This window comes from Octopus bimaculoides, chromosome 17 (assembly GCF_001194135.2).
Source record: "Octopus bimaculoides isolate UCB-OBI-ISO-001 chromosome 17, ASM119413v2, whole genome shotgun sequence".
Lineage (NCBI taxonomy): Eukaryota > Metazoa > Mollusca > Cephalopoda > Octopoda > Octopodidae > Octopus > Octopus bimaculoides.
In genome coordinates, this window is record NC_068997.1 from 5,484,085 (window position 1) to 5,498,262 (window position 14,178).

Here is a 14,178-nt window from a genome sequence, read left to right on the forward strand (position 1 = left end):
TATATATATATATATGTATATATATATATGTATATATATATATGTATATATGTATATATATATATGTATATATGTATATATATATATGTATATATATATATGTATATATATGTATATATATATATATGTATATATGTATATGTATATATGTATGTATATATATATATGTATATGTATATATATATATGTATATATATATATGTATATGTATGTATGTATATATGTATATATGTATATATATATGTATGTGTATATATATATATATGTATATATATATAGACCACTCAGCTGTTAAAAATTAGTTGTACCTGTATTTTCAAAAGTCCACTCTTGTCACATTCTGTGTCACGCTGAATCTCCCTGAGAATTACATTAAGGATGTCTGTGTCTGTGCAGTGCTCCACCAGTTGTATGTTAACTTCATGAACTGATCATTCCATTGCTGAGATCCACCCTCATCATCATAATCACGAGTGCCATTTTTCCTTATATATATTAGAAAGAAGTTTTCATTAAACTTTATTGCAGCCCAACCAAAATATTGCTAAGTGTCGTCTACAGAAAAATGCTTTAGATAATGTAATATTAAGTCTGAGTAAGAGACAGGATAGTCACAGAACACTTTTGATCATAAATCTACAAAATTAGGACTGACCTGTGTTAAACAGTAACATTAAATGGCATTTATTGCTTTTAATTTTTTTTTTTTTTTCACAGTTTATATCCTTTTAATCTTACAATGTTTACACAAATGAAGTGGAGATGTTGTTTGCTTGTATTTTTAAATATGTGACCTCATGCCAAAGCGATTTAGGTATTGGGCTTCAACAGTGGGCAGCAAATATCAGCAGAGGTACCATATTAAATGCTTTGCAGTATTTAGTCATGTATTTTTAGATTCTGATTTCAAAACTCACTAGGGTGACACTTGTCATTTTATCGTTCTTCACATTGATAAAACCTGACATTTATTTTATCCTATATCACAAAATATTCTTAGAACATCACAACAGCACTAATGGTAGAGAATCAGATTAAATGCTGAGTGGTATAATTGAGTTATATCTCACTATATTCAGTGTTCAGATCTCACAAGTATCAATCTCTTTCTTTCATTGTTTCAGAACTGATAGAATATGAACCAGTAACATTTTGGTGTTATTCAGCCCCCTAAACCCAATCTTTAGAATTGGGTTTGGGTGGGGGCTGAAGACTTTATTATCATAACTAATTTCAAGGGTGACAGATTGGCAGAATTGTTAGAGCATCAGATAAATTGCCTTGTGTTCTTGTTCTGACCTTTTACATTCTGAGTTCAAATCCAGCTGAGGTTAACTCTGCTTTTCATCTTTCCAGGGTCATTGAAATAGCATACCAGTCAAGTACTAGGGTTGACAGTATTGATTAACATGCTTCAATCAAAATTGCTGGCTTTGTGTCTAAATTAGAAACCAGTTTGTGATTTCTTCTCTTCTAGCTATCCTTGAAGTTGTGACTGGTGGTGCAGTGTGGGTGGTAGCTAAAGGTCTTGCCCCTGAGGGCCAGTTGTTGTTATCTTTATTGCTATCCATTGCCCACTTTCCTCCTTTGTGATTTTTTCTAAATCAGAAAAGAAAACTCTCAGGTGACTCTAACTACCACATGTGTAGCAACTATGCTTTCTTCCCAGTACTACCATCATTTTCATTAAATTTATTTCTGCCCTCACAAAGGAGTATAATTCCAAGATAGCGTTGTGATCTTTAAGGGTCATCAAGACCTGGATATTGATGGATATAGATGGATCAAGACCTGGATATTGACACCACTCAGCCACATGTTATTGTGTGTGACCTTCATGTTCATTACCTGCCTATATTGTGCCATATAGGTAACAATAAGCCAGGGATGAACATCCATACCAATGACTCTGTCCATGAGAATCTTTATATATTGCAGCACCAACCTGCAGGCAGGTGAATGGGGCATCAGCTCTACCTGATTTCTTGCCGTGTTCTTGGTCTTAAATTCCAAGCAAACACTTTCATATATCTTTCTTTGGTTGATGGAACTCACATCAGATGAGGTTTCCATTTACTTTTTCCTTGAGGCTGTACAGAAGCCCTCTCCATTTTTTGAGAAACAGAATTATTTCTTTCTTCCTTGCTCTTTCTGTGATTTTTCAGGTAAGGAGGCACTGTCTTTAGTGATCTACCTCTCCCATGTTTTTTCTTTCCTTGAAGCTGCTATGTGTTCAGCTATTCTCTCTGGCTTGCAATGCTAGCAAAAACTGTACAGCTGTTGTTGCCTTTGTTCCTAAAATTTCTGCTTTTGTTGCTCTTTTTTTTTTCATTTCTATTTGTTTAGGTGCCAATGTCCTTGCCTACAATTGTCCTCATTTTTTTAAGTGTCATAATTTTTTCTGTTATTTTTGTTTTCATATAATCTGTTAAATGTTATTGAGCATATTCATTGCTACCACTTTTGTAGCTTGCAACTTTTCCCACACCCACAGAGCTGACCATCATGAATCACTACTAAGTAATGTTTGCAAAGACTTGTTAAAAAGAAAAAAATGTCCAAAGATGAATGTTTTTTTTTTTTAATTCCAAGGTAATGGGGTAGATATTCAGTTGTTCTAATGTCCTTAACTGACAGAAATGATGAAAAAATAAATCTTCCTTGCCATCAAAGTGATCCTGGTAAATCTAATTCTTCTCTGGAGCTCCATTGCAGGCAGCCTTTCAGGGCAAACAAGAATAATATTAACCATGCAAAAGACAATGATGAAAGCTTATTTTTCTAAATTTAAATTATTTTAATTTTATGAAATATATTCTTTTAAAAATATTGTTCTATAATTAATAATGGCATCTATTCTGGTCTTGACATACCAAAAGTTATCAAAGAAATTTTCAAGGCTTACACAGTTTAAAAAAAAAAAATTTATCAGTTTCAGTGACTATTTTCCTTTCAAGATTTCTTTTTTTTATGTTTTTTTTTTTTTTACTATTGTACATTACATATCTTGTTGAAACATATCACTTGTATGCAATGGTTGACACCTCATCATTTTCTTTTATTTATTTTTCATGGTCCAGTTGCAATGAAGCAAAGTCTTGGTGAGGAAGAATTTAACTGACATTAAATGTGGTAATATATGAATCGCACAGTTGTTGGCAACATTACTGTGTAATTCAATAATAATTATAATAATAATGATAATGACACATTGTTGAAATGCTAATTACAAAATGTTTTTAAAATGGAAAACATTCTATTTCTTTGGAAAAGGTAAAACAAAAAGATTGTGTATGTATGTATGTATGTATATATATATACATATATATACAAAAAAAAATTCTATCCAAAAACGAGGTCTCTCTTTTTTTTTTTTCAATGTAATTGTAATATATTAAATGTTGTTGGTTATTATTGATAAAAACAATTTTGGGCCCATTTCTGTTGCATAAATTTTATCTAATTTTTGGGGTTTAAACAACAGCTAATATTGCTATATTTTCAAAACATTCATTTCTTTGGTGTTAATGATTTTTTTTTTTTTTTTGCTGTCATTTTATTTTTTAATATCATTTTTTCTTAAAGACCATACTGTACATTATCTTTGAACAGTCCAAATTATTTGTCTTTTGTTTTTTTCTATTCCACATTATCTGTCTTCTCCAAAAGACAATGGTCAACTTGGTTAAGTACCAGGACTTGCAGAAATGCCCAACACAACAAACAACAGGTTTCTAGTACAGTGAGTGTGCATTCTAAACTGCCCCTTTAACACAACAGTCAAAAGCCTTCAGTATCAGCATAACTTGGCCCCCTTGTTCCTATCTAAACACGCACACTCAAACACTTAGTTATACATCTTATGGTTTTAGACGTGTAAAGAAAATCTTCACATGGATTTTGATTCACTGAGAGACAAAGCAGGGAATTAATTGATGGTAAAAGTGAGTAGTGACTCAGAAACTTATTGAGGCAAAAAAATAAAAGCTGTTGTCAACCTCCTCTTAAATGTTCCTCCTATTCCCTTCCCAGACCTGGTCCCATCTGTTGACAAACTTGGCTGTGTGCTCCTATATCTAGTAGTGTATGTATGCAACAAAAGAGGTGTATGGTGTTGAGCTGGTGATAGGGTGTTCCAGAGAGAGAAAAAGTACAGAATATATGTTCAGAGTTATGTAATATAAGTATTAATGATGATTGGCTGGTTTTTAGTTAGATACATTTGATTCATGCCTGGCCTGACATGGGTAGTGTTCATTTGGTGAAGTTCATATCTAGAGGAAGTATGTTTAATATTTTGTTGTGTTCATGAAGTATGTTTGTTCTGCTTAAAGATTTTCATGTGTTAATTCAACTGTGATTTTAATTGTGATAAAGATGGAAGATATTTATGTGATAATTTCTGTGGAAATTTTTTGAAGTTTTTCTTGTAGATGTGGTTCTTCATTATGATGGATGGACTAGTTGTTTCTATGATAGTGATGTTGTGAGGCATGTAGATGTACATCTAGTGATAGTATATGTAATTCATGCTAGTTTCCCATTTTGGATACCATTTGTGATAACTTGGATTTATGTAATTTGATGTTCAAGTGTAAAACAATTAGGGACCAACCAGAGAGCCCATATGTATCCTTGTATGAGATGTGTGATGTTTTATATATGTTGTGACAAATGTCTTTTGGATGTTGTGAGTGCCTTCACTATGTAAATCTCCAATTCTCCCTTTCAAGCAGACTCTTGCATCCCCCATCTAAAAATGCTGCTTCTGGAATAAAAGTGGGGTACATGTCCTAACTTAAGACTTTGGGAATGCTGTACGCTGTACTGGAAAAAAGAAACTGTTATAAATTCTGTTGGGGCAGTAAGTTTGTTCAGGTATCAATATCCTTTCAATCACAATTATCAAGTCTTATAATATATCAGATGCACAAATTTCTTACACTGAGACCATTGTTCTTGTGAGAAAATGACAGAAACATTGTCCTGTCTTTTACCTTTATATACTCAGATTGGTATTTATTTGTTCTAATGTGATTCACTAAAACGATTTGCCAAATTTATGTCAAATTTCTGTATCTTTAATATTGATATGAAAATGAATAAAAATAATTTACAAACAATTGTTGTTCCATGTTGATATGGTGTGGCTGCACACACAAGCATCATACACCTCTGTTTATATTTTAACACCAGCTGTCTGATGGCCCACTGACAACATTTGGAGCTGGTCTTTTTACATGCAAAGTCTGAAGAGAATTTGTTCTTCGAAACAAAAATCCTACAGCAATGCATGCCTAACTTTTTTTCCAGGATAGATAATTTTTGTGTAATATAAAATTAATTGTTGATAATTTTCACTATCCTTATTGTACTTGTGATATTTTTTTGTATTCCTCTTTCCTTCATTTTTTCCGGGTATGAATTCTAAACAATCACTATTAAGAAGTGTAAGTAAAGAAAGCCTCTGGTGTTTAGAGAAAAAAGGAGGAAAAGTGAACTGATTGCTTTTCTGTTCTATTCTTAGATCTGGAAGAACAAGAAAATTGAAGCAGAATTTCATAATAGTGGTGTGGCATGCAGACCATCATATAACTTGTTCAACAATGCATTTTTATTCTTCTCTTCTGTTTTATTTTAACATGTGCACTGTTTTTCTTTTTCTTTTCCATTTTACAAATTCAGTGTGCACATGCACATTGCATGTTCATACTTCTCTTTCTGGTTCCTACTCAAAACTGTTTACAGATCACAACCATCTCACAAACTTGCAGTCATGAGGAGCGCTTTGATGGTTGTGGAGAAAAATAGAACGGGAGGTCCAAGAGAGAAAAGTAGTGAAAATAATTCTGCTTGTCTTTCCATCATAGTAAGAAAAAGCAGTGGTGTAAATTTTTTTTTTGTAGTCTGTTATTCTGTTCAAGAAGGAAACATGTAAAAGAGAGAAAACAAAAGAGTGGGAGGTCAAAGATAGAAAGGTAGAGAAAAGCGGAAATTTTACTGCTCGCCTTCCAACCATACTAAACCAGAAGACATGCTGTCAACATATTTTCTCCTGAAGTGCTGATGTTTTTAATGCACTGTGCAGCAGAGATCGAAGACTTGCCTATTCAAAAGTTGGACAGATTTAGATAAGAAATGGATGTTTAGTCAATTTGCATGTTTGCTTTATTGCCAGTTCTGGTTTATTTTGCATGATTATTCAGTACTGAAGAAAGTATATACTGCTTTTTGAAAAGATTTAACCCATGGAGAATATTTTTGATCTCTTAAGCCCTGAAATCAGTCGTGACTACTACCCAGAATTTTCTGAACAAATTCACACTTGGAGCAAAAAGAAGCATCTGGCAAACTATTGTTTTATGATCAAAAAGAAACATTTTCATCCATTAATCCATACCAATGCTTAAAAATTTTATTTCAAATATTTAAATTTATTTTAAAAATGTTACAAAAAAATGGAAGCCAGCACCCAAATCTTTAGAATAAAGCTTCAATTCATTAAAAAAAATTATAACCCAGTAACATTTTTCATGCTTTCATTCATCCCAAGGAAGGCAAAAAGTCAATTAGCTCAGTTTCCTCTCTACTTTCCCAACCTTTTGTAACAAGAAGCTTTGAAGGTAAAAAAAATATTATCATTCTCAGAAAAGAGAAGTCAAAATCTAAGTGGGGAGCAAAGAATATCATCATTATTTTGATTCCAAGTATTATAAACAGTATGAGTGGATGATAGGATGTCCATTCTGAACAAATTGTTCTGTTTCCTATATCTGTTATTTTGTCAACATAAGAACACATGGAGAGCTACTGGCTATTGCAATTTGAACAATTTGATTACAGTTTTGTCAAAACACAAAAATTTCAGAACCATTTGAATTCTGTAATTGCTCTGAAAGCCTTTAGCTGACAATGAATAGATACAGTGATTGATTAATGGAAAGCAGCTTCAATTCCGTTCCATAATTGATCAGTTGAGAAAAATAATGAAATATTGAAAAGGCTAATTTATTGTATTGAAATTTTGGCCTGTCAAGAATTACCATTTAAGAACATGATGAAACAGAAAAATCAAACAATAAGGATAATTTTCTGGTTATATGTGAAGCAGTAGCGGAATACAATGATTGTTGAAGATCATATTCAAATTTCATGAAGAGAAATGCCAAGTGCACATTTTCTAGATTTTCAAGTGATATTCAATATGAGATCATTAATTGTATAGCTGCTACAACTGAAGCTGAAATTAAGGCAATGATAAAAAACAAAAAAAAACCAGCATTTGTTGCTATCATTCTTAATGAGGTTACACTCTTCAAATGAAATCTCAGTTGTCACACATTTCGTGATTTGTTGAGAAAGAAAAACTTCAAGAATGGTTTTGGGGTATGTTGATGTCAGTAAAAACAGAAAAGCTGCATTTCTGACAGAAGTTCAAAAATTAATTTGTTAATGAATTCAATTGTGGCCAAAAATTCATCTCACAAACTTAATGATGAAGCATGATGACTGGGCATTTGGATGGTGAGTAAGTTAGAATAAAGATTTTTAGTGCAAATATCATTATACATTATTAAGCACATTCACTTAATTTGGTACTCTCTCAATCAATTTCAAGTATACATGTTGAGTTTTCCTCCACACTTTAAAAAGGGTTTCAACTTTTTCCTCAAAGTCAACAGCTTGAAGGTGATTTCCTAAGTTACCTGAGACAAATTGGAATTATTCATCTCAACAAGTATCCATTTTGTCCAACAAAAGTAGTGTTTTTTGGGGTATTTTCAGCCACGCTAGAAAATCTAGAGGATTAGAGTGCTTCAGAATTAGTACATGTAAGTGGAATCATTGCAATCCTAGGAAATTTTAAGTTTAAATTTTCATTAGTGGCTTGAAGATTCTGTTTTCAGTTCTTCTAAAAGGTTTGCTTGATATTTTGAGGTCTAAGAACTTAAAAAAAAAAAAAAAAAAAAAAAAAAAATGGGTCAATATTGTCATGGTAAGTACAATTGTATCAATCATGGTGTAAGAATAAGCTGGTTGTATATATTACAAGTGCAAAACTCTTGAACATTTAACATCAGATTTAAGGGAAGATTGAACATACATACATAAATTATCAAATCCTTACTGTTAGTGAGACTAAGATACAGGGATTGATTTAAATGTGTTTGCTCAGATATTAGTTATCTTAAAGATCCAAGACAGACAAATCTTGTTGAAGCTTTGTTTTGATTTGCCAAGTCATGTTCTCTTTGAATACCATGAGAGCTTTGGTTGATTTCTAGTACTAAACTGCTTAACTAGAGAAAAAGATGTGAATCTAAAGGACACTTGACATGATGTTCTAACTGGTAGTCTGATCTGCAAACTAATTGGTTGATAAATAGAGTGTTTACATTAAGACCACATGTCCCAACTACAGCTCACTTATGATAGCAAACTTATAGTTCAGTGAAAAAGGATTCAGATCCTAGGGATCACTACAATATCAAGAACAAGTTTGAAGAATTTCACTGCTGGGTTCTGAATGGTGTCGCTGAACCACCACAAAAGAGTGGCTGCCATCAAGAATCAGAAGCTGTTTTAAGAACTTTGTTTAACAACATCTTGCTGGAAGTTATGGCTCATTTGTTTTAAATCTTTGAGTTCAGATTTGTTGAATTGTTGATTCTGAAGTTTTTTCATGTTTATGAAAAAATTTTTGATGGAAACGTTTTCATTTTTGGATGTCTATAAAAACATATTGGATTTTTGATGGATTGAAATGCGAGCCGAAATCAGTTTATGTTGCAGATTTTGCAAAGCAAGTCACAAACATAATATGGGAGCTTGAACTAAACCAAGCTCTGGCATAAGTAACAAAATTTAGTCTGATTCTGACCATACCTGCCACATCTGCTTCCTGAGAGAAACCACTTTCTCCGTTAAAGTAAATAATTATATGAGGTGATCTCAAAGGGAAGAGAGATTGAGTAATTTGGTCTTCATTTCCATGAATAAAGACCTTTTGAAGAAGACGAAGGTAGAGCATGGTGCTGATACATTTTATAGCAATAAATTTGCAGAAAAAACAAAGAATTGAACAGATACACAAATTTTAAATAGCTCATTATTTGTAGGTTCTATTATTTTCTCAGATTTTGCTTGTAACCAATAGCAGCCATCATAGCAGGAGCATCAGCAGGTATTGCTAACAGGGGAACAGCAAGTCCAGTGGAGAGGGGTATCAATCTCAAAGCATGGCCTGCTGGTAGAAGTGCATCTTATTAAAATTAGTTCATACCACATTCACACATAGCAGTTAAGGAATGACGCTTCACTGCCCCTCTCTCTACTTTAGTTATCGGGCTGCAAGCCCTGATTTCGAAGTCACTCTTTGTTACTGAAGTATATATATATATAGTAAAATCTATTTGCCAATGTAAAGTGGCAGTCCTGATGAGGGCAATGTTACTACCTTTTTTAGCCCCAGGAAAACATCTTTCCCAGCTGGCCACTCACACATAATTGCATCCTTACACCTTGAACAAGGGAGCTAATGTTCCCTCTCAGCTTGAAACGGTAACTGCGGACCATGGTTTCTGGGTTATTTCTCTTCATTGGCACAGGATAACTGTTGGCTAGAGATGGCAACACTAAGCCTTGTTCAAGGTATATACTCTTAAAGTGACACACAGTCACTGATCTCATAAAGAGGAAAACAATATTTTAAATCTATGAGGGAGAAGTAAGTAGTAACATGCTACAGAGTAAAATTTATTTGCCAACGTAAAGTGACAGTCCTGATTAGGATGATGTTACTACCTTTTTTTAGCCCCAGGAAAACATAAAATGAGTCAAAAGTTTTGTGTAATAATAGTAGACTGCTGTTACAGGTAGGAGTTTAAATATGTTGGACTGTCACAGAATGATGTTCAGAGATTTTCAAGAGACACACAAAATCAAATTTCACCCCACAAGTTGCATAACACATAATATTCAATATAATAAACATTCATAAATTCAATGTGTTATTGTTTTGGTTTAAATCCTGCTGAAGTTAACTTTTTCATAATTTCAAAGTCAATAAAATAAAGTACCAGGTGAATACTTGGGCTAATTTAGTCAACTAACCTCCTCCTCCAAGTTTCTGGCCTTGTGCCTAAATGAACATTATAGTTGGATGCTGGCTTTTTCTTTGTCATTAGCCAATATCATAAAACCAAAGATTTTCAAAAAATTGGATGGAATTTTTACATGTCTGAGTCATGAAAAGCTATTCTACAAGGCAAGTTTTTATTTGACTTCTAAACACACAAAAGGCAATTTTTTTATCAACATTTTGAAGTACGTTTAGGTTCACCTTCATTCCTAATGGCATCAACTCAACAAAGCAAAAATAACAACAATTCTTCAAATGTGAAGTGGAAGCACCAACAAGCCTGCTTTGCAACATTCCATACATTTAAAAACAGAAAATCTTTGTACTTGTACTATTTGTATTTTCAGAGAAAAATAGTTTTTAGCAAATGATTCCGAGTACTTGCTTGGAAACTAAATTAACACCTGCATACAAACAAAACATCATTGAGCAAAAAAATGTATACAAGACTATTTTGGAGCTGTGCCATCTTGCGAGCATTAAACCAAGTGTAAATAAGACTGATAGTGCCACAAAGACAGGCCAGTTTTCTCATTTTAGGTAGCAAAATCTATGTAAAGGCTTTCTGTTCTGAAGAACTGAATAAAAAAAAAAAAAAAAAAAGGTAAGAACAAGCAAGTTCTGGAAGTTGGCATTCCAGTCACATTATCAGTTGTAGCACTGATTGTAGCTTCAAGACTGGCCAGATAAATGTCACCATGTATTCACTCAAATACAGCCCTATGGACATGGAGCAAAAGAGTGTAGTTGACTCCTGATCTTTGATCTGTTACATGGATTTTAGTGTTATCTAAACACTGTGGCTAGACATTTCTTTTGCCAGGCCACTCCACAGGCTGTTTCTTTGTCTGTGATGTCACTATACACCACAGACCTTGTATCTACAAACATAAAAAGTGCTGACTTGAGCAACTATTATTTCAATTAACTGAATTTTTTCTAGAAACTGTTTTTGATAAATTGTTTCAATGAATTGTGTGAATACCTGTTCAACCTATATCGGCATGGGTAAAACCCAACTAATATTGGTTTCAAATTTTGGTACAAAGCCAGCAATTTCGGGAGTAGGACTTGAGTCAATTAAATCGATTCCAGTGCTCAACTGGTACTTATTTTATCAATCTCAAAAGGGGGAAAGGCAAAGTTGACCACAGTAGCATTTGAACTCAGATCGTAAAGATGGATAAAATGCCGCTAAGCATTTTGCTGGGCATGCTAACCATTCTGCCATCTCACTGCCTTAAACCCAACTAATATTAATTTCTAATAGCACAAGGACACAAAATTTGAGAAAGAGCAGAGACAATTAAACTGAGACTGTCAACCCTAACCTGGAAGAACAAAAGGCAAAGACAATTAAGATGGATTTAAACACTGAATATAAAGAGATAAATGAAAACTTCAAGGAGTTTATTTTTTTTATTGAGTTTAGTGGTGATTGATCTCCCCGATAGTAAAACAATGATGATGATGATAATGATAATGGTGATGATAGTAACAAAAACGACAAATGTACATAAAAAGAATATAGGCGTGTCCCCCTCCGCTCTATAAATCAGTTTATTAACACCAGTAACATAATCCCAATGAGGCTACCTAACTTGTCTTCTTCACCTCCCTCTTTTTCAGCTTATTTCTCCCTGTGTGAACTGTTTTTCAGTGGCATTTTTCACAGTCCGACAGCAAAAGATTTGATAGAAAGGTTTCTCAGACCATCCTTCAATTTGTTCCACAGACTCTGGCAGAGCTTTCAGGTGGGTTTCAGGTAACAGCAGGACTAGAATAGCACCAATTACATTCAGCACACCAAAAATAATTAATATCACAAATGGTATATCTTTTGTCTGAAAGAGAAATAAAAGTATATTAAAATTTGGAAATTATGATTCCAACAATGAAAAAGCCCCAAGTGGTCTCATTAGAGAAGATTTTCCATAAATAGATTTAACAATTTTGGAAACAGAACTAATATATAATATATGAATGGGTGTTGTATAAAATTGGACATAAACATGGTCTTTAAGATATCCAAAAATTACGTGTGTACAAACATGCATACAAACATATATACTCACATATACACGCGTGGCCCAGGAAGGAAGAAAGCATCCTCCATAATGTCCACTTCCAGTTGTAGCATATCTATAAAACACTTTACCCACATAATTCCTCCCTGTTTTTCATGCAATCTCAACTTAAATTGTTCTCGGATGCCCAGTTATGCATTGCTAAGCTAAGATATTCTCTTGTCTTTCAATCTTTTCACTCATCCATTCACGATTAACACTTAATATGTACTATTATTTACGTTTATTTATTTATTTATGTATTATTTATTTACTAATATCTTTCGTAAACTAATTATTTAAATTGACCCTTCAATATATAACTTCCTAAATCTCCCTTTCTCTCAGCCTTTGTTCCTCCTTAATTCGTCATGTAATTTTCTAAATGGAATGTCTTCTGCGGTCCTGTGTTCTCAAGCTGGCTACATATTTTTTGTACCCTCTATCTAAATTAACCCTTGCTTGTTTGTGGTGCGCCCGCCCATTCCCACCACCAATACTGGATCTCTCTCTCTCTCTCTTCTCCCTCCACCAACACCGGATATCTCTCTCTCTTCTCCCACCACCATTACAGGATATCTTTCTTCTCTCCCACTACCATTACCAGATATCTCTCTTCTCTCACCAGAAACCTCACTGGTGGCATCCTCTATCACACCTGCAATCTCTTCTCCCTCTCAAACTCCCAGAACAAATGCAACTAGTTTAGCTGCCCACCTACTTAATTGGCTATCTTTCGACTTAACTCAAAATTTGTCAACAAACTACTCAATAATTTCCATGGACGTATCGAAGGGAATGTAAAAGCTAATGGGCAATACACGTGTGCTTGTTCTGTGTGTGTGCATGCATGGGAAGAAATAAGAAGAATAGTACGGAAAATACAAAAAATATTTAGCAAACATGAAACCCGGAGAGAACAAGCAAGGGTTAATTTAGATAGAAGGTACAAAAAATATGTAGCCAACTTGAGAACACAGTAGGGAAGAAGAGATTCCATTGAGAGAGAGAGAGAGAGAGAGAGAGAGAAAGGGGGAGAGAGAGAGAGAGAGAGAGAGAGATTTAGGAAATTATACATTGAAGGGTCAACTTATAAAATTAGCTTATGAAAGTAGATATTATTAAATAAATAATACAATTATCTCTGCCTATGGCCCCACAAGCGGGCCTACCAAACGATCAGAAGGACCACTTTTATGACACCCTTCTACAGGCCACCTCAAAGACGAGTGGCAATGACCTCGTCTTTGCGGCTGGTGATTTTAATGGGTATGTCGGACTGCAATCCGGTATCTTCTATGGTGTTCATGGGGGCCATGGAATTGGTTCCCAATACAAAGAGGGAACTAGGCTACTGGAGTTCTGTGATGCATGCAACCTATTAACCCTTTCATTACTATATTTCAGACCAAAATACACCCCTCATGAGTTTCAATTAAATTCTAAAATAATCATGAATTTAAACTAGTCTCATTAAACACCTGTAACTTTTTTTATTTATCAACATATTAATGTGATATTTGGAACATAATTGAAGAAAGGGCTCTTAATCAATTCTATTGCATAATTTTTGTCTCAAAGTTCTCCACGTACTGGGGTACTGCTAGTGTCTCTCACATGTAAATATTGGTTCGGCTCCACGAATCGTACTTGCGTCATAATACTGGAAACATATTCATTGCCAAAAGGTTCCTGATTGCTCCAGTAATTTGTTATTCTGGGTAATTGTCTAATACCCAGAATAATATTTATGGCAAAAAAATGCCCTTATTTCATCTACAGTTTCAGGAAACCACAAGCTATCTTTTTTTCCAGCTTGTTTACATTCTGCGTAACGGTTTGTTTCCGCAGTAATCATTTCAAACAAGCATGCTGGAAAAAATAAGAAAAAGAAGTCTAAAGGTTTCGCTTCCTGAGAAAGACTATGGGTTAGACCCTGTCTCCTCAGAAAAATTGTTAATAAAAATATTT

General features: G+C 33.8%; 2 protein-coding genes across 5 annotated transcripts in view; one reads left to right on the forward strand and one right to left on the reverse strand.

The window, feature by feature from the left end:
- The window catches only part of LOC106868962 (ADP-ribosylation factor-like protein 16), a 27,192-nt gene extending 22,069 nt beyond the window's left edge, over nt 1-5,123 (forward strand). The window contains exon 6 of the mRNA XM_014914434.2: nt 3,081-5,123. The gene's annotated coding sequence lies outside the window, so the exon portion shown is untranslated. The remainder of the gene's footprint in view (nt 1-3,080) is intronic.
- A 6,399-nt stretch (nt 5,124-11,522) lies between these two features.
- The window catches only part of LOC106868963 (solute carrier family 22 member 4), a 38,745-nt gene continuing 36,089 nt past the window's right edge, over nt 11,523-14,178 (reverse strand). For all 4 annotated transcript variants that reach the window (XM_014914438.2, XM_014914435.2, XM_014914437.2 and 1 more), the window contains one exon: nt 11,523-11,985. In XM_014914438.2, the coding sequence (XP_014769924.1) occupies nt 11,767-11,985 (219 nt within the window). In that variant the 3' untranslated portion in view covers nt 11,523-11,766. The remainder of the gene's footprint in view (nt 11,986-14,178) is intronic.